Source organism: Pyrgilauda ruficollis, unplaced genomic scaffold (assembly GCF_017590135.1).
Source record: "Pyrgilauda ruficollis isolate IOZ18807 unplaced genomic scaffold, ASM1759013v1 scaffold258, whole genome shotgun sequence".
NCBI classification, from domain to species: Eukaryota; Metazoa; Chordata; class Aves; order Passeriformes; family Passeridae; genus Pyrgilauda; species Pyrgilauda ruficollis.
The window spans coordinates 75,002-93,911 of record NW_024523911.1 but is presented as its reverse complement, the minus strand read 5'-3'; the positions used below and the strand labels follow the sequence as shown (position 1 = coordinate 93,911).

The following is an 18,910-nucleotide window of genomic DNA, read 5'->3' as shown; positions in this document are numbered from 1 at the left end:
ATTGGCAAAAATCACACTGAACGCTGTGCCTGGTCTGTGCTGTCCCCACGGGCCGCGCCACCCACTCGAATCACAAAACCCCCACCCCCGGAGTGGGGCTGGGACCCTCAAAAGTGGGGCTGGGACCCCCAAAGACCCCTCCCCATAAACGTAAAACCCCTCAAAATGGGACAGAGACCGCTCCCCATGGGCCTGGGACCCCCAAAGACCCCTCCCCATGGGCCCAGGCATGACAAAGAGACAAAACTCCAGGAAAACTCTCCTTGGAAACAGCTCCCAGCATGGACAATCCCCCCAGTCCTCTCCTAGCCCGGGGGCCACCAAAACCCCCCCGGGGACCACCTGTGCTGGGTGGGCACATCCTGGAAAGGCGCAGGGGTGGGATCCTGGCCAGGAGGGCGATGCCAGCCCAACCTGAGTGCCCAGGGCAGCCCCGAGGCCACCTGGGCAGTCCCTGAGGTAGGACATGCAGGGCTGGCCACATGCTGGGAAACGGGGAGGGGGACCCCCAGAAATGAGGAGGGGGCTCTTCCAGTTCATCCAGCCGGGAAAAGCAGCAGCAGCATCCGGAGGGGCTCGTCCGGGGGGGTTCTGGTGGCCGCAGCTGGATGGTGGCAACTGGGAAGTCTCTGCACCCCTCAGCTGGGCTGGCACCGTCCCCATGCCAGGGATTTGGGGGGTCCTTGATGCCCTGGCACTGGTGGCAATGCGGTGTGGCCAGTACTAGCCAGGGTGGGGCTCATCTGGTGGCCACAGCGGCGAGAGAAGCACTGGGAAGTCTCTGCACCCCTCAGCTGGGCTGGCATCGTCCCCATGCCAGGGATTTGGGGTTCCCTGCCACCCTGGCATGTGGCCAGGGATGCGGCCACCACTCGCCCAGGAGGGGGCTCGTCCAGGAGGGTTCTGGTGGCCACAGCAACAGGAGAAGCGCTGGGAAGTCTCTGCCAGGGAACGTTCCAGCACCCCTCAGCCGGGCTGGCACCGTCCTTTGGGGGCCCCTGGCACGGGTGGCAATGGGGATGTGACCCCCGCTAGCCCGGGGTGGGCTCCCCCGGGGGTCTGGGGTCAGTAGAAGTGCTTGCGGCTCTGCTCCTGCCACTTGTTGTAGAGGATGATGCCGATGACGATGGCGAAGACGAGGGCCACCAGCGAGAAGAAGACGATGAGGAACAGGGCCAGGCCGCTCATGGGCTCCAGCGGCGCCTATATCCCGGGAACAGGGATTTGGGGATTTGGGGATGAGAGTTTGGGGTGTGGGAGTGCGGGATTTTGGGACAGGAGTTTGGCATTTCGGGATGAGGAACAGGGCCAGGCCGCTCATGAGCTCCAGCGGCGCCTCCACTGTGGGAACGGGGATTTGGGGTTTGGGGGTTTTGGGATTCTCAGATGGGATTTTGCCACTCACTTCCCGGCAGCCTCAGGTTGTCCACCACGGGCAGGAAAACTTCCCGATCCCGTTTCTCCTCCTCCGGCGTCCGCTCCACCGTCAGCTGGTACAGCTTCAGCGAGATGATGTCGTGGTTGTCTGCAAAAAAGCCCAAAAACTTTTTATTCCAGGCTCATGCCAAGGTTTTATTCCATGCTAATCCCGGTATCCCACCTGGAGCCCCAAATCCACTCGGGAACCCCAAATCCACCTGAGGACCCCAGCTGAACCCCCCAAATCCCCTTGGGAACCCCCCCGGACCCTCCAGGCTGTACCTGACAGGTCCCCAGTGACAGAGGACGTCCCAAAGTAGTAGCCACGGGGCAGCCGCACGCCGGGCACGTCGATGCAATCCCGCCACTCGTGCTTGCCGTCGATGTCGATCAGCACCTGCCGAGGAACAGCCTGAGCCTCTCCCAGCGCTTAAAACTGGCTTAAAAGCTAAAACTGGGTTTAAAATTTAGGTTTAGAATCGCAGCACGTTGAGGATCTGCGGTTACAATTGGAGGGTTTGAAGGTTTTCGTGTTGGTAGGTGCTGGCGCTCAAGAGGACACTGCGCTGGAGAGGAAGGCGTGGAAGAAAATCCCAAATCCACTCTGGAATCCCACCTGGAACCCCCAAGTCCATTCAGGAATAATACCTGGAACCCCCAAATCCACTTGGGAATCCATCCTGGAGCCCTCAAATCCACTCAGGAATCCTAAATCCACTTGGGAATCCCACATGGACCTCCCAAACCTACCGTGAGCCTCCTCTTGACGTAGCAGATGACCAGGAAGGTGTCGTGGTTGAGGCTGCACACCATGGTGGTGCAGCACTCATGAACCCCAAACCCACCTGGGAATCCCACCTGGAACCTCCAAACCCACCCAGATCCCACCTGGAGCTCCCAAATCCCACCTGGACCCCCAGACTGACCGTGAGCCTCCTCTTGACGTAGCGGATGACCAGGAAGGTGTCGTGGTTGAGGTTGCGCACCATGGCGGTGCAGCACTTGGGAACCTCAAAACCACTCAAGAATCCCAAAGGAGCCCCCAAATCCACTTGGGAATCCCACCTGGAGCCCCCACATCCCACCTGGACCCCCAGACTGACCGTGAGCCTCCTCTTGACGTAGCGGATGACCAGGAAGGTGTCGTGGTTGAGGTTGCGCACCATGGCGGTGCAGCCGCCCAGCTCGGTGGGGCGCCCGTCGCGGTCGTGGTCGTAGGTCAGCGAGCCGTTGTTCACCATGGCCGAGATGTAGGGGAACACGCGCTGCCCGGGGGGGAAAAACTGGGGTTGGGATCCTGGAGGAGGTTTGGGATGGCGGGGAGACGCCGGGAAGGGGAGGTGGGGTAGGGCTGGAGTTGTTCGGTGGAAGAGCAGAGCGATCCCAAAGTTCTCCAACTGCGAGCCCAGAGGCCTTCAAGCAATGGGGGAACGATCCCAAAGTCCTCTAACCAACACAGGAATGATCCCAAAGTCCTTCACCCCACAGAGATCCGCTCAAAACAACACCAGAGTGATCCCAAAGTTTTCCAACCATGACCCCAAAGTCCTTCACCCCACAGAGATCCGCTCAAAACAACCTGGGAATGACCCCAAAGTCCTTCACCCCACAGAGATCCGCTCAAAACAACCTGGGAACGATCCCAAAGTCCTCTAACCAACACAGGAATGATCCCAAAGTCCTTCACCCCACAGAAACCTGCCCAATGCAACACCAGAGCGATCCCAAAGTTCTCCAACCATGATCCCGAAGTCCTTCACCCCAAAGAGATCTGCTTAAAACAACCTGGGAACGATCCCAAAGTCCTCTAACCAACACAGGAATGATCCCAACGTCCTTCAAGCAACATGGGAAAGATCCCAAAGTTCTCCAACCAACGTGGGAATGATCCCGAAGTCCTTCACCCCACAGAGATCTGCTCAACACAACACTGGAATGACCCCAAAGTCTTTCAACCGACACTGGAATGATCCCAAAGTCCTTCATCCCAAATGATCTGCTCAGAAACCACCAGGATGACCCCAGACTCCATCCCTGGGGACCCCAAACCCCAAAAATCTCCTCAAAACCCACTGGGATGACCCCAAACTCCATCCCCCAGGATCATCTCCCACTGATCCAGCACCGAGCCCCCGTTCCATGCAGCCTCTCGTGGCTCCCCCAGGGATTCCTGGATCTGGGAACGGGCAATTCCAGGTGGGACAGCAGGAGGCAGTACCTGGTTTCCAGGGCTGTACCTCCTCTTCTGAGCCTGCCCTCCAGGATTAGCACAAAGCAAGAGAGAGCAACACAGTCACAGAGTCCAGCAGGACCCAAAATCCCGGAAAATTCCCCCCGGAACAGAGTCCAGCAGGGCCCAAAATCCTGGAATTTTTGCTTTTTCTCCTTTTTGGAGCTCTTTTTGGTCTTTGGAGCTCTTTTTGACCTTTTAGATATCTTTTAGTCTTTTTTGAAGCTCTTTTAGGCCTTTTTGGAGACTTTATGACTTTTTGGAGCTCTTTTTGACCTTTTTGGAGACTCTATGTCTTTTTGCAGCTGTTTTTGACCTTTTGGGAGATCTTTATGACCTTTTGGAGCTCCTTTTGTGTTTTTTGAAGCTCTTTATGATCTTTTTGGAGTTCTTTTTGTCCTTCTGGAGCTCTTTTTGACCTTTTTGGAGATCTTTTTGATTTTTTGGAGCTCAGCTGGAAAATTCTATGTGGAATAGGAATGGGAAGAGGAGGAGAAGGAGGAGGAGGAAGGAGCTCTGAGGATGAAGAGCTGTGTGTGACACTGGTGGCTCTCACCTCCTGCTGCTTCTCCTCGTTGGGATACGTGTCCACGAACACTCCCAGCCCCAGGAAGTTGTCCTTGCTCCCAAAAACAGGTCCTGGAAGGGGAAAAGAAAAGTTGGGATAAGGTTGGGAAGCTCAGGGAAGAAGTTTGTCACTTGTTTGGGAAAGCCCTCAAGGACCATCCAGTCCCATCCATGTGGATGATTTCCCTGAGTCCAGGATGCTCCAAGCCCTGTCCAAGGTGTCCCAGGTGTCCCCAAACCCTATCCAAGATATCCCAGGTGTCCCCAAACCCTATCCAAGGTGTCCCCAAACCCTATCCAAGGTGCCCCCCAAACCCTGTCCAAGGTGTCCAAGATGTCCCCCAAGTCCAGGTTGCTCCAAGCCTTGTCCAAGGTGTCCCCAAGCCCTATCAAGGTGTCCCAGGTGTCCCCTAAACCCTGTCCAAGGTGTCCCCCAAGCTCCAAGCCCTGTCCAAAGTGCCCAAGGTGTCCCCACAGCCCTGTCCAAGGTGTCCCAGGTGTCCCCAAACCCCATCCAAGGTGTCCCAGGTGTCCCCAAGCCCTGTCCAAGGTGTCCCAGGTATCCCCAAGTCCTGTTTCAGGTGTCCCCAAACCCCATCCAAGGTGTCCCACATGTCCCCAAACCCCATCCCAGGTGTCCCAGGTGTCCCCAAGCCGTGTCCCACGTGTCCCCAAGCTTTATCCAAGGCGTCCCACGTGTCCCCAAGCTTTATCCAAGGTGTCCCACGTGTCCCCAAGCTTTATCCAAGGCGTCCCACGTGTCCCCAAGCTTTATCCAAGGTGTCCCAGGTGTCCCCACAGCCCTGTCCAAGGTGTCCCAGGTATCCCCAAGTCCTGTTTCAGGTGTCCCCAAACCCCATCCAAGGTGTCCCAGGTGTCCCCAAACCCCATCCCAGGTGTCCCAGGTGTCCCCAAGCCGTGTCCCCGGTGTCCCCAAGGCCCTGTCCCGAGGCAGGGACGGCGTTTACCCGGCTGCATCCTGTCCTTGGTGTACCAGATGGCGAAACCATCCCCGTTGAGGTTCTTCTTGCCTTGCCCGTGGATCTTGAAGTGCACCTGCATCTCCCAGTCCCGCAGGTAACAGGGCTGGCAGAGAGGAGGAAAAGTGGGAAATTCGGGAACCCCTCATTCCCTAATTCCACGTCCGCCACCCCCTGGGCTCCCTTCACCGAATCCTGGATAGTTAATCCCAAAAAACATCGTTAATCCCAAAGAAACCATCGTTAGTCCCAAGAAATTGGTTGTCACCCAAGGGTTGAACACTGAGGGAGTGACTCCCAACAAAATCAGGGAAAGAAGCAGGAAAGCCTCAGGAGCAGCTGCTAATTGCAATTATTAATTAGCTGCCAATTAATTCTGTGTTCTGAGGGAGTCACGGTGGCTTTTTGGGAGCTGGAATTCCAAGGAAAAATCTGATTCCCACTCTGGAAATCCAATTCCCACTTGGGGAATCCTGTTCCCACTTTGGGAATCCCTCTCCCTCTCCTAACCCTGCTCCAATTCCAATCCTGACCCTCTCCCTCTCCTAACCCTGCCCCGGTCCCAGTCTTGATCCCGATCTTGATCCCAACTCTCTCCTGACACAATCCCAATCCCAACTCTCTCCCCCATCCCATCACATCCCATCCCATGGATCCCATCCCATCCCGGTGCCCAACCCAGCGATCCCATCCCATGGACCCCATCCCATGGATCCCATCCCATCCCGGTGCCCAACCCAGCGATCCCATCCCATGGACCCCATCCCATGGATCCCATCCCATCCCGGTGTCCCCTCAGTCCCGATGCCCGCCTGTCCCAATCCCAGTCCTGTCCCTTTTCATTCCGGTGCCCCGTCCCGGTCCCGATCCCCTCCTGTGCCCGGTGCCCCCCGCTCACCACCCGGTTCCACACGGCTCCCTGCTTGCTCTGCACGTCGGGGGTGAGGCGGATGAACTGCGTCATGACCATGGCGTTGCCCAGCAGGTCCCAGAGTCCCGAGCTGGCCGAGCTCACACCTGCGGCCCACACGCACCGTCGGTACCGGACACCGGCACGGGGCACCGGGCACCGTCCGCCAGCACCGCCCGCCCTCCCCGCTCACCCTGGTACGGTTTGGACAGCGAGTGCTCGCGTTTGAGGTGCTCCTCGGTCTGCTCGGCCGCCGTCCCGCCGAGCCGCAGCAGCACGGCCAGCAGGGCCAGCCCGGCCCGCCACCGGCCCGCCGCCGCCATCTTCCCGCGCCGCGCCGCGGCCCGCCCCGCGCGCCCATTGGCTGGCTCCCTCCGCTGTTCCCGCCCACGAGGCGAAGCACCAATGATGATTGGTTAAATGAGATGTCTGTCAATTGGATATCCGAGGGGGTGATGGGTAATGTAGTTCCTGCGCCTGATGATGGCAGCCGCCGCTGAGCTGGGTGACCTCCCTTCTCTCGGGTCCCGGTGCCACCCCCAGAGGTCCCGGTGCCACCCCGTGTCCAGTGACGTCACACGGGGCGTGTCCCTGTACCCCCAGCAGTGTGACTCCCTCAGCGTGGGCGTGGTCCTTCAGGTGACGTCACCGCCCGGTTGCCCCCCAGGACCGCTTCTCCTGCTGCGGGGTGTGACGTCACATCAAAGGTGTCACCGAGGGGGTGCGGGGAGTGACTGGGGGCGTGGTCCTGTGGATGACGTCACACGGGGGGGTGTATCCCTGTAAGAGTTTCCTACACCACGTGGAGAGGGGAACGTGTGTCTGCGTGACGTAACCGCTGAGGGCGTGGCCTTTTACTTCTGAGGCGTGGCCAGATTGTCCCTCCCCTCAGCTGAGTCTCGTTCCGTGTGTGACGTCACCCCTGAGCGTGACCTCATTGAACCCTCCAGGGCGTGCCCGTAGTGACGTCACCCTCGTGGGGGCGTGGCCGCGTGGCGGCCGTTCGCCGAGGGGGCGTGCCCTCCGCGCGTGACGTCACCGCGCGGGCGCGTCCGCCCGTGCGTGACGCTCCCGCCAGTGCCCAACATGGCGGCGGGCGGCGGCGGCGGCGGCTGTGGGGGGACCCCGCTCTCGCCGGGCCCGTTCCTGCCGCCGCTGCTGCTGCTGCTGGCGCTGCCCGGCGGCGCCGTTCCCGCGGCCGACACCGTAGTGCTGGGGCTGCGCCTGGAGGAGAGCACCAAACCGGCGGCGGCGGCGGCGGTGGCACCGGCGGGGGCGGCCGAGCGCGGGCCCATCCGCCTGACGGAAGGCAGCGAGGCCTTGCTGCGGCTCTACGGGCTGGGGCTGGGCCCCGGCGCCGCCGAGCGCGTGGCCTTCGCCGAGCTGCGGCCGGGCGGCAACGCCTCGAGCGGCAACGCCACGTGCCAGGAGCGCTCGCAGGACCTGGTGGTGCGGCCCGGGCCCGCCGAGCCCCGCGACACCTCGGCCCTGCTCCGCGTGCGGGTGCAGCCGCTGCGCAAGGACGAGAGGGCCAAGACCTACGTGCTGTGCTCGCAGCGCCGGCCCGGCCAGCCCTGGCTGCCGCACCAAGGGCCCGACGGGCACGTGGTGGTGCTGGAGGAGAAGAAGTCGCTGCTGCCGCTGTGGTTGCAGGTGATTCTGATCGCGGGCTTGTTGGTGCTGTCGGGGATGTTCAGCGGGCTCAATTTGGGGCTGATGGCGTTGGATCCCATGGAGCTGAGGATCGTGCAGAACTGCGGCACCGATAAGGAGAAGCGTTACGCCCGCAGGATCGAGCCCATCCGCAGGAAGGGGAATTACCTGCTCTGCTCGCTGCTGCTGGGCAACGTGCTGGTCAACACCACGCTGACCATCCTGCTGGACGACCTCATCGGCTCCGGCATCGGCGCCGTGGTGGCCTCCACCATCGGCATCGTCATCTTCGGCGAGATCGTGCCGCAGGCGCTGTGCTCGCGGCACGGGCTGGCCGTGGGCGCCAACACCATCGTGGTCACCAAGTTCTTCATGCTGGTCACCTTCCCGCTGTCCTACCCCATCAGCAAGCTGCTGGACTGCATCCTGGGCCAGGAGATCGGCACCGTCTACAACCGGGAGAAGCTGGTGGAGATGCTGAAGGTGACGGAGCCCTACAACGACCTGGTGAGGGAGGAGCTCAACATGATCCAGGGAGCGCTGGAGCTGCGCACCAAGACGGTGGAGGACGTGATGACCCCGCTGCAGAACTGCTTCATGATCAACAGCGACGCCATCCTGGACTTCAACACCATGTCGGAGATCATGGAGAGCGGCTACACGCGCATCCCGGTCTACGAGGACGAGAGGTCCAACATCATGGACATCCTCTACGTCAAGGACCTGGCCTTCGTGGACCCCGACGACTGCACGCCCCTCAAGACCATCACCAAGTTCTACAACCACCCCGTGCACGTGGTGTTCCACGACACCAAGCTGGATGCCATGCTGGAGGAGTTCAAGAAGGGTGAGGAGGGGCTCGCGGAGGTGCTGGAAGGAAAATTCCGGAGGGTTTTGGTCTCCGGGGCTGGAGCTGGCCGTGCCAGAGTGGCCACAAAACCAAGGGAACAAGTGACAGCTCGGGGACAGGCAGGAGGTCGCCAAATTTAAGGTCCCTTCCAACCCAAACCGTTCCCTGATTCCGTGTGCTGGTTCGGGTGGGATTTTGGGAAGGAAGGTCCCAACATTTGGGGGTTTTGATCTCATGGATTTGGAGCTTGTCCGTGCCAGGGGTCTCCAGAGTGGCCACAATCCCAAGGGAACAAGTGACAGCTTGGGGACAGGCAGTGGGTCACCAGATTCAAGGTCCCCTCCAACCCCAACCGTTCCCTGATTCCATGGGCTGGTTCAGGTGGGATTTTGGGAAGGAAGGTCCCAAAATTTGGGGGTTTTGTTCTGTGTTTGGAGCTTTCCCATGCCAGGAATGTTTTCCTTGTTTTTAATGCTCAGCCCCAGAAGTTTTTGGAGAAGCGCTGGAAAATCTCTGGGCTCCTTGGATTTGGGTTTGGTTCCCTCCTCTGGGCTTTTCCCTGGAGCTGGCGACAGCCAGGGCTGCCAGAGCCAGCTCCATCCTCATCCTCCTCCTCATCCTCACTCTGCTTCCCAAAAACCAGCAGCAGGAGGAGGAAGGGGATGAAGGAAAGCTCCCAGGTGGGATTTGCACTTCTGGGGATCTTTTCCCAAGGTTTTCCAGCCTGACCCCACAATTCCTTTGGGATGAAGGAAAGCTCCCAGCTGTGACCTCAAGCTCAGCTCCTGCAGGAGGCTCAGCCAGAGCTTTGTGCCACATTCCAGGGACATTTAGGGATTCCTAAACCCCATCCAGGGCTGACTTAGGGACTCCTAAACCCCATCCAGGGACATTTAGGGATTCCTAAAGCCCTCCAGGGACATTTAGGGATTCCTAACCCCCTCCAAGGACATTTAGGGATTCCTAAGCCCCTCCAGGCGTGGGGAACATCTGGGAGAGGCTGTCCCAGTCCAGCCCAGTTCCAAAAGCAGTGAGTGCAGAGCTGCTGCTGGGGTTGGGCTTATCCTGGCTGCTGGCAGAGGCTTTCCCTGCCCCGATCCCGATTAAGGGATTTAAGCTCCCTCCTTCCTTCCTTCCTTCTTTCCTTCCTTCCGGGCACAAATCCCAGCCCTGTTATTTTTCCACCGCCGGCTCAGGAGCCGGGAATTTGCGGGGTTGGGGTTTTGGAGGTGAGCCCCGTGAATTCCTGGTGGGTTCAGGACCTCCTTGACCCGGTCGGGAGCCGGATCAGAGGCAGGAGAGGGAATAATTAAGTGGTTGTGCTAATTGTGGGGTTTGAGCCGTGCCCCAGGGCTGTGGGGATGTCACAGGTGCTGCCCTTGGGGTGACAATTCCTTCCCAGCTTGAGGATTTGAGTGGGGAATTTCCCTCTGGAGCTGGGAATGTTCACCTGGAGAAGGATCCAGGGAGAGCTGGGAATGTTCCTCTGGAGAAGGGAAGGATCCAAGGAGAGCTCAGAACCCTCCAGGAGAGCTGGAGAGGGACTGGGGACAAGGGATGGAGGGACAGGACACAGGGAATGGCTTCCAAATGGAAAAATAGAGATTTTAGTGGGATTTTTGGGAAGGAATTCCTGGCTGGGATGGAATTCCCAGAGCAGCTGGGACCCCTGGAAGCGTCCAAGACCAGGTTGGAGCCACCTGGGACAGTGGAAAGTGTGGGACCCATGGTGGGACCAGCTTTGGGGTTCCCTCCAACCCAAACCATTCCATGGCTCCCTGTGGAGATTTAGGTGGGATTTTGGGAAGAAATAATTGGGTGAGGGGCTGGAATTCCCAGAGAAGCTGTGGCTGGAAGTGTCCTCAAGGCCAGGTTGGAGCCCCTGGGACAGTGGGAGGTGTCGGGTCTTCCCAACCATTCCAGGATTCCATGGGGAGCTCTGCTGTCCCCCAGGATAGCTCTGGGGACACTGATGGGGTTTGGAACCTCCAGAATGTCCCATTCCTGGTGGCATCTCCAACCCAGGGATCCCTGGAAGTGTCCCCAAGGCCAGGCTGGAGCCACCAGGTTCAGATGGACTGGAGGAGCCCTAAGGTCCCTCCCAACCACTCCAGAATTCCATGAACACCCCATGGGGACCTCCCTGTCCCTCTGGCTGTTGTTCCCCCACCCCATTTTGGGTTCCTGGGGTGTGTCCCCCCCTTGGTGACCCCAGCCTGGCCTCCCTGGTGCCCTTTGGCCATGTTTGCTCTGCCACTCCCTGTGCCGCTCATCCTGACTCACCTGTCCCACCTCGCCTGTCCCCACCTGTCCCCACCCCACCCAAGGTGGCCCTGTGAGAAATGAAATTGTTTCTTCAGCCCTCCAGGCACCAACTTTCCCCAGAGCTGTGGGAGGAGGGAAAAGGAGATCTGGGATCCCCTAAAATCCCAGATTTTCCTAATCAGCTAAAATTTCCCTAAAATCAGCTTTTCCTGGAGCTGGTGGAGGCTGGAATTAAAGAGTGGAGAAGGTCAGGGAGGGAAGGTTTGGGGGGGAGATGGAGGGGGACACGGTGGGGACACTCAGCTGAGGAGGGAGCAGGGATTTATTTTGGGATCAGGACAGGATTGGGGTGGAGATGGAGGGGGACAAGGTGAGGACACTCAGGAGGGGGAAAGGGAATTCCTGGTGGTGACAGTGGCATCCCTGGAATGCCAGGCCCATGCCACAGCTCAAGGTGCCTTCAGCCCCACGGCACCCTTCCTCTTCTCCAGCTTTAATGGGGTTAATTAGTGTCATTACTTTGGGAGGCTTAATTAGTGTCATTACCCTGGGAGGGAGCCCAGCCCAAGGGCTCGTTTGGGTTTTAATGAGTTTATTGCTCCAGGGAGGGACGGGATGGGCTGGGACATCCTGGGGACATCGAAGGGTGGGGACATCCCATGGCTGGGACATCTTGGGGACACCCTGGGGACATCCCGGGGCATCGTGGGGGGCTGTCCCATTCCAAGACCCCCCGTGTCCACAGGGAAGTCCCACCTGGCCATCGTGCAGAAGGTGAACAACGAGGGCGAGGGCGACCCCTTCTACGAGGTGCTGGGGCTGGTGACGCTCGAGGACGTCATCGAGGAGATCATCAAGTCGGAGATCCTGGACGAATCCGACACCTACAGTAGGTTTTGGAGCTCCCCACTCCCCAAAATCCCATTTTAGGGGGTTCCTCGTGGTCCCCCTGGCGGTGACCCCGCTGTTCCCCACAGTTGACAACCGCAGCAGGAAGAGGGTGTGCAACCAGAAGAACCGACGGGACTTCTCGGCCTTCAAGGACCCCGACAACGAGCTGAAGGTCAAGGTGTCACCTCAGCTCCTGCTGGCCGCCCACCGCTTCCTGTCCACCGGTCAGTTTGGATGTCCCAGGGCTGGGACGTCCTGGGGACATCCCATGGTTGGGACATCCCAGGGTTTGGGACGTCCTGGGGACATCCCATGGCTGGGACATCTTGGGGACTGGAGGAGCTGGAGGAGCTCACAAAGTCCTTGTGTCCCCTCTGGTCACTTCAAGCAGAAATTTTGGCTCTTGTCCCACTTTTTGTTGTGTCCATCCCACCCAAAATGGGAGGGGACAAGGCTGGGGATGGGTGTCCTGGTCCCTTGGGTTTTGATGGCTTCTTTGGGACCTCTGGGATGGACATCCTGGCCCTTTGGAGTCCTCCAGGATGGACATTCCAACCCCAAGGGTCTCCTAGACCATCCCAGGATGGACATCCACTTCCACCTGGAGGGATTAAAACCACCTCTGACCTTCTCCCCCCTCTCCAGAGGTGACCCTCTTCACCCCCAACTTCATCTCGGAGAAGATCCTGCTGCGGCTCCTCAAATACTCCGACGTCATCCAGGAGCTCAAGTTCGACGAGGAGAACAAGAAATCCCCACGGCACTTCCTGTACAGCAAGAACAAACCGGCCGACTACTTCATCCTCATCCTGCAGGTGAGGGCAGCTCCGGAGGGACCTCAGCCCCTGGGCTGGGGGCAGTTCCTGAGGGACCTCGGCCTTTGGGGTTTGCACAGTTCCCCTGGGATCTCATCCCTTGGGATCTAGACGTGGATCGACGTTGTTCTTCCTGCAGGGCAAGGTGGAGGTGGAGGCTGGCAAGGAGTGCATGAAGTTCGAGGCAGGAGCCTTTTCCTACTACGGGGTGATGGCCCTGAGTCCTCCTCCTGGATCTGGTGAGCATCTCCAGAACCTTCCAGGGGCCCCTGGGTCAGAGCTGCCACCAGGAGATTCCCGAGGTTGCAAACCCCACTGATGTCCTGGGGACAGCAGAGCTCCCCATGGAATCCTGGAGTGGTTGGGAGGGACCTTAGGGCTCCATGGGCAGGGACATCTCCCACTGTCCATGGTGGCTCCAGCCTGGCCCTGGGGACACTTCCAGTGACCCTTGGATCAGAGCTGCCCTGGGAACAGGAGATTCCAGAGGCTCCAAACCCTGCTGGTGCTCTGGACGAGCAGCTCCGTGCCCGAGTGGCCGATTTGGGGTTATTTGGATTCTTGTTAAACCTCCCTTTTTAGGAAGAGTTTAACTTCTGGAATCCCACCCTGGAACTAAACCTAAACCTCCATGAGTCAATTCCAGAACCCCAAAGAACTCTGCCTTCAGAACGGGGCGAAAACCCCAAATCAAGGGGATGAGCTCTTCAGAAATGGTCAATGGGTAGAAAAACCAGGATGGGGAATGTTGGGAAAGACCAGAGGACGATCCCGACCCTTCCTAACCCCACAGAGATCCGTTCCCCGTCCCACATGAGCGGCCTGAACCGCTCGGCCTCGCTGAGCTACCACGAGCGCTCGGACTCGGGCTCGTCGCCGGTGAGCGGCAGCAACAACCAGCTCAACGCCGGCGGCGCCCAGTACGTGGCCGACTTCAGCGTCCGCGCGCTCACCGACCTCCAGTTCGTCAAGGTGAGCGTTCCCGGCCGGAATGGGGCTGGGAAAACCCTTTGGGATGGGATTCCTGACCCATCAGGGATGGGAGGACCCTTTGGGATGGGATTCCTGACCCATCAGAGATGGGAAAACCCTTTGGGATGGGATTCCTGACCCATCAGAGAGAGGAGAACAAGAAATCCCCACGGCACTTCCTGTACAGCAAGAACAAACCGGCCGACTACTTCATCCTCATCCTGCAGGTGAGGGCAGCTCCGGAGGGACCTCAGCCCCTGGGCTGGGGGCAGTTCCTGAGGGACCTCGGCCTTTGGGGTTTGCACAGTTCCCCTGGGATCTCATCCCTTGGGATCTAGACGTGGATCGACGTTGTTCTTCCTGCAGGGCAAGGTGGAGGTGGAGGCTGGCAAGGAGTGCATGAAGTTCGAGGCAGGAGCCTTTTCCTACTACGGGGTGATGGCCCTGAGTCCTCCTCCTGGATCTGGTGAGCATCTCCAGAACCTTCCAGGGGCCCCTGGGTCAGAGCTGCCACCAGGAGATTCCCGAGGTTGCAAACCCCACTGATGTCCTGGGGACAGCAGAGCTCCCCATGGAATCCTGGAGTGGTTGGGAGGGACCTTAGGGCTCCATGGGCAGGGACATCTCCCACTGTCCATGGTGGCTCCAGCCTGGCCCTGGGGACACTTCCAGTGACCCTTGGATCAGAGCTGCCCTGGGAACAGGAGATTCCAGAGGCTCCAAACCCTGCTGGTGCTCTGGACGAGCAGCTCCGTGCCCGAGTGGCCGATTTGGGGTTATTTGGATTCTTGTTAAACCTCCCTTTTTAGGAAGAGTTTAACTTCTGGAATCCCACCCTGGAACTAAACCTAAACCTCCATGAGTCAATTCCAGAACCCCAAAGAACTCTGCCTTCAGAACGGGGCGAAAACCCCAAATCAAGGGGATGAGCTCTTCAGAAATGGTCAATGGGTAGAAAAACCAGGATGGGGAATGTTGGGAAAGACCAGAGGACGATCCCGACCCTTCCTAACCCCACAGAGATCCGTTCCCCGTCCCACATGAGCGGCCTGAACCGCTCGGCCTCGCTGAGCTACCACGAGCGCTCGGACTCGGGCTCGTCGCCGGTGAGCGGCAGCAACAACCAGCTCAACGCCGGCGGCGCCCAGTACGTGGCCGACTTCAGCGTCCGCGCGCTCACCGACCTCCAGTTCGTCAAGGTGAGCGTTCCCGGCCGGAATGGGGCTGGGAAAACCCTTTGGGATGGGATTCCTGACCCATCAGGGATGGGAGGACCCTTTGGGATGGGATTCCTGACCCATCAGGGATGGGAGGACCCTTTGGGATGGGATTCCTGACCCATCAGGGATGGGAAAACCCTTTGAGATGGGATTCCCAAACCATTGGGTCCTCTTGGCTGCTTTGGGTTTGGGATGAGCAAGCGGCTCTGGCAGGGCTCGTTTTGGGGTCATCTGGGATGGGAATTCCTTTGGGAAGAAACCCCAAAGAAGACTTTGGGGACTTCTACCCAATTTTGAGATGGGAATGCCAGCCCTCTGGGATCTCCCACCCCATTTTGGGATGGGAATTCCAACACTTTGGGTTCTCCTACCCCATTTTGGGATGGGAATTCCAACACTTTGGGTTCTCCTACACCATTTTGGGATGGGAATTCCAAACTTTTGGGTTCTCCTACCCCATTTTGGGATAAGAATTCCTGTTTTGGGATGGGAATTCCATCAAACACACCATTTGGGGATGGGAATTCCAACACTTTGGGTTCTCCTACCCCGTTTTGGGGTGGGAATTCACCGATGCCCCGTTTTGGGATGGGAATTCACCGATGCCCCGTTTTGGGGTGGGAATCCCCCGTTTGCCGTGTCCCACGCCGCTCTCCCGGCGCAGATCACGCGGCAGGAGTACCAGAACGGGCTGCTGGCCTCGCGCATGGACAGTTGTCCCCAGTCCCCCGACAGCGCCGCCCCCAAAGCCGACCCGGCCATCCCGGAGAAGCCGGAGCCGCCGGCGCCGGCCGACGAAACCACGAGTTTGCTCAACGAGAGGAACTGCCTGAGCCGCCGGAGCAACCACAGTGGCCTGGAGAACTCCATCTGACCCCGGCCGCGCCGGCGCGCTGCGGCGTGCCCGGCGTGCCCGGTGCAGGGACCTTTTCCCGGTAGGATGAGCCGGTGGAGGATGAGGATGAGGATGAGGAGGAGGCGTGGTGGGGATGGAGGAGCTGGGATTGGCTGCTGCTGTTCCAGGCCGGCTCCATCGGTTTGGGATGGACGGAGCGGCGCCGGCACTGCCGGCACGGCGCCGACGGCTCAGGGAGCTTCGGGTCTCGGTTTGCCGTGGGGACCCTGGGGATGGAAATCCCAGCCCTGTCAGGAGATCTGGGATGGACATCCCAACCCTTCCAGGAGATCTGGGGTGGAAATCCCAACCCTGCCAGGAGATCTGGGGTGGACATCCCAACCCTGCCAGGAGATCTGGGATGGACATCCCAACCCTTCCAGGAGATCTGGGATGGAAATCCCAACCCTTCCAGGAGATCTGGGGTGGACATCCCAACCCTTCCAGGAGATCTGGGATGGAAATCCCAACCCTGCCAGGAGATCTGGGGTGGAAATCCCAACCCTGTCAGGAGATCTGGGGTGGAAATCCCAACCCTGCCAGGAGATCTGGGGTGGACATCCCAACCATGGCAGAGTCCATCCCAATCCTTCTAGGAACCCCAACCCTGCCAGAAGCCCCAGGATGGAAATCCCAGCCTTTCCAGGAAATCTGGGATGGACACCTCAGTCCTTCCAGGGTCCATCCCAACCTTTCAGGGACCCCAGGATGGACACCTCAATCCTTCCAGGACCCTCAGGACGGACATCCCCACCATGCCAGAGTCCATCCCAATCCTTCTAGGAACCCCAGCCCTTCCAGGAATCCCAGAATGGACATCCCAACCCTGCCAGGACCCTCAGGATGGACACCCCAAACCTTTGGGATCCTTGGGATGGCAATTCCGTCCCTTTGGGGTCTCCTGCACGATTTTGGGATGGGAATTCCATCAATTTAGCTTCTCCTACCCATCCTGGCATGGGATTTCCATCCCTTCAGGATCTCCTTCACCATTTTGGGATGGGAATTCCATCCCTTTGGATCTTCTACCCATCCTGGGATGAGAATTCCATCCCTTTGGGGTCTCCTCCACCATTTTGGGATGTCCTGGGATGGGAATCCTGACCCCGTTCTGGTGGTTTTGGGGTCTCCTGGATGAATCCCAGCCCCTTCCCCGCTGGCCCGGGGATTTTGAGGTCTGGATTTTGGGGTCTGACTTTGAGATCTGGATTTTGGGATCAGGACTTTGTAGGGTCTGACTTTGAGGTCTGAACTTTGGGGTCCAGATTTTTGGGTCTGGATTTTCAGGTCTGACTTTGGGGTCTGGTTTTTGGGGTGACACAGCGCTAGTGACCAAAGTTGTACAGGCAGGAGGGGGCTGAGGGTCCCCCCAAAACCCCCCTGGGGTTTTTTGGGGTCAGAGCCTGACCCCAAAGAAACAAAAATAAGCACAAAAGTTCCCCCTGGGTGAACTCCTGTAAGTTATTGGGAGAAGGTTGAATTATTTTTGTTAATCACATCTCGACGATCAGTTCCTAGCTCCTTCCGTGGGGAGATTTTAGAAATAATAATAATAATTAATTAATAATAATAATTAATAATTAATAATAAGCCAGAAAAGAAGAAAAAAAAAAACAAAAAACTTTTTTATTAAATCTTCCTCTATGCAAACCCCTCCTTTTCCTCCCCCCTGGGGAATTCCTCTCCCCCTCCCGGTTCCGCCCCTCCCCCCACGCCCCGGTTGTGTAAACCGACCGTGGAATTTTTATTTCACGGAGGGTTCTTTTTTGGGTTTTTTTTTTTTGTCAGAAGGGTTAATAAAAATTCTATATCTGTACCTGGGTGTGCTCGGTGCCGCGCAGGGGTCCCGGTTACCGGGGGAGGGGCCCGGTTAAAAAGGTCGCGGCGCCTTTAAATCCCCCCCACCCGCGGGGGCTGTTTACACCGCGAAACCCCGCCCCCTAAATGCACCGCGCGTGGTGATTGGCTGTAGGGAGGGGAGGCGGGGCTACGGGGAAAGACGGGCGGTGATTGGTTGAGAGCGCGGGGCGTGGGGCGGGACACGGAAGTAGCAGCGGCGGTACCGGGCCGGGCACCGGGAGCGCGACAGTGCCCGGGCGCGGCTGTCGCCTCCGTGTCCCCTCAGGTGTCCAGCAGGTCCCGCACGGCCGGGTGCGCCCCGTCCCGCGGGCTGCGGCCCCTGGCATCGCGGAGCGCAGCGAGGGCCGGGCGCTGGCGCAGGAGGAGGGCACAGAGCTCGCGGTGCCCCTGCTCGGCGGCCTGGGGGGCACCGGTGTCACCGCCGGGGGGCACGGGCACCGGAGAGCCACCCACGGGCACCCGAGAGCCACCCACGGGCACCCTGCGGGAGGAGGAGCCCCGTGCCCCCCACCCGATTTGAGCACGGGGTGCCCCCACCTGGCATTGGGGTCCCCCCGTGCCCCCCACCCGCTCTGGGCAGGGGGTGCCCCCTCTCATTTGGGCAGAGGACCCCTCTGTGCCCCCTCAAATTCGGGCAGGGGATGCCCTGTGCCCCCTCCACTTTGGGAATTGGGTTCCCCCACCGTGCCCTCACCTGGCACGGGGACCCTCCCGTGCCCCCCACTTTGCCATCCCCCGTGCCCCCCGCCCACTCTGGGCTCTCCCCGGTGCCCACCTTGTGCAGGCCGGTCTTGCCGTCGCCGTCGGCGGCGGCGGGGTCGGCTCCGTGCGCCAGCAGCAGCTCGGTGACGGCGCGGTGCCCGCAGTAGCAGGCGCGGTGCAGCGGGGTGGCTCCGCCGGGGGTGCGGGCGTCGCACGGGGCGCCGCGCTCCAGCAGCAGCCGGCACACGCCCAGGTGCCCGTTCCGGCTGGCGTAGTGCTGCGGGCACGGCGCTGCCTCAGCGCTGCCCGCCATCCCCGGGACCCCCGCGCCAGGGCCGTGCCCCCGGGCAGGACCGACCGCAAAGACCCCGGGACCCCCGGGCCAGGGCCGCGTACCCAGTGCGGACCCCGGTGCCAGGGCCATGTGCCCGGTCAGGTCAGGACCCCGGTGCCCCCCGTGCCCCCGGTGTACCAGTGCCGTGCCCCCCGGTGCCCCCCGTGCCCCGGTGTACCAGTGCCGTGCCCCCCGTGCCCCCGGTGTACCAGTGCCGTGCCCCCGGTACCCGCGGTACCCCCCGGTGTACCAGTGCCGTGCCCCCCGGTACCCGCGGTACCCCCCGGTGTACCAGTGCCGTGCCCCCGCGCCCCCGGCACCCCCCGGCGTACCAGTGCCGTGCCCCC

The 18,910-nt window shown here is 59.9% G+C and overlaps 3 protein-coding genes across 6 annotated transcripts; 1 reads left to right on the top strand and 2 right to left on the bottom strand.

Moving 5' to 3' along the window:
* Positions 1-247: 247 nt before the first annotated feature.
* LMAN2L (lectin, mannose binding 2 like) lies at positions 248-6,549 on the bottom strand. Of its 4 annotated transcripts, XM_041471188.1 has the most exons (11): positions 6,300-6,549; positions 6,095-6,213; positions 5,185-5,302; positions 4,206-4,288; positions 3,638-3,670; positions 2,583-2,684; positions 2,346-2,405; positions 1,702-1,816; positions 1,406-1,525; positions 1,337-1,341; positions 248-1,203 (listed from the first exon to the last, which is right to left on the bottom strand). In XM_041471188.1, exons 1-11 carry the CDS (start codon positions 6,427-6,429, stop codon positions 1,066-1,068), a joined length of 1,023 nt encoding a protein of 340 aa, XP_041327122.1. In that variant the 5' UTR covers positions 6,430-6,549; the 3' UTR covers positions 248-1,065. The 4 variants fall into 4 exon arrangements, 3 of the variants coding, with proteins under 3 accessions (XP_041327122.1, XP_041327121.1, XP_041327123.1); XM_041471187.1 differs by lacking the exon at positions 2,346-2,405 and having other exon boundaries at positions 2,523-2,684; positions 6,300-6,508; XM_041471189.1 differs by lacking the exons at positions 2,346-2,405; positions 3,638-3,670 and having other exon boundaries at positions 2,523-2,684; positions 6,300-6,459.
* Positions 6,550-7,045: 496 nt separating this feature from the next.
* CNNM4 (cyclin and CBS domain divalent metal cation transport mediator 4) lies at positions 7,046-17,324 on the top strand. The gene is made up of 7 exons (XM_041471190.1): positions 7,046-8,606; positions 11,620-11,763; positions 11,852-11,989; positions 12,411-12,580; positions 12,720-12,819; positions 13,374-13,552; positions 15,437-17,324. Exons 1-7 carry the CDS (start codon positions 7,193-7,195, stop codon positions 15,644-15,646), a joined length of 2,355 nt encoding a protein of 784 aa, XP_041327124.1. The 5' UTR covers positions 7,046-7,192; the 3' UTR covers positions 15,647-17,324.
* Positions 17,325-17,355: 31 nt separating this feature from the next.
* On the bottom strand, positions 17,356-18,742 carry LOC121355609 (ankyrin repeat domain-containing protein 39-like). Its single transcript, XM_041471185.1, has 2 exons — positions 18,303-18,742; positions 17,356-17,926 (listed from the first exon to the last, which is right to left on the bottom strand). Exons 1-2 carry the CDS (start codon positions 18,651-18,653, stop codon positions 17,789-17,791), a joined length of 489 nt encoding a protein of 162 aa, XP_041327119.1. The 5' UTR covers positions 18,654-18,742; the 3' UTR covers positions 17,356-17,788.
* Positions 18,743-18,910: the final 168 nt, after the last annotated feature.

What these genes read in the sequence shown, in the direction of transcription:
- LOC121355609 (XM_041471185.1), bottom strand. Translation starts at nt 18,653, where the DNA reads ATGGCCCTGGCACCGGGGTCCGCACTGGGTACGCGGCCCTGGCCCGGG. An exon ending in GCAAGACCGGCCTGCACAAG is followed by an intron (nt 17,927 to 18,302) that starts GTGGGCACCGGG and finishes GGTGCCCCCCAG; the next exon opens with GCCGCCGAGCAGGGGCACCG.
- CNNM4 (XM_041471190.1), top strand. Translation starts at nt 7,193, where the DNA reads ATGGCGGCGGGCGGCGGCGGCGGCGGCTGTGGGGGGACCCCGCTCTCG. An exon ending in GGACGAATCCGACACCTACA is followed by an intron (nt 11,764 to 11,851) that starts GTAGGTTTTGGA and finishes TGTTCCCCACAG; the next exon opens with TTGACAACCGCAGCAGGAAG. An exon ending in GAGTCCTCCTCCTGGATCTG is followed by an intron (nt 12,820 to 13,373) that starts GTGAGCATCTCC and finishes CTAACCCCACAG; the next exon opens with AGATCCGTTCCCCGTCCCAC.
- LMAN2L (XM_041471188.1), bottom strand. Translation starts at nt 6,429, where the DNA reads ATGGCGGCGGCGGGCCGGTGGCGGGCCGGGCTGGCCCTGCTGGCCGTG. An exon ending in TGGGCGGCTGCACCGCCATG is followed by an intron (nt 2,406 to 2,582) that starts GTGCGCAACCTC and finishes TGCACCGCCATG; the next exon opens with GTGCGCAACCTCAACCACGA. An exon ending in TGTCACTGGGGACCTGTCAG is followed by an intron (nt 1,526 to 1,701) that starts GTACAGCCTGGA and finishes GCTTTTTTGCAG; the next exon opens with ACAACCACGACATCATCTCG.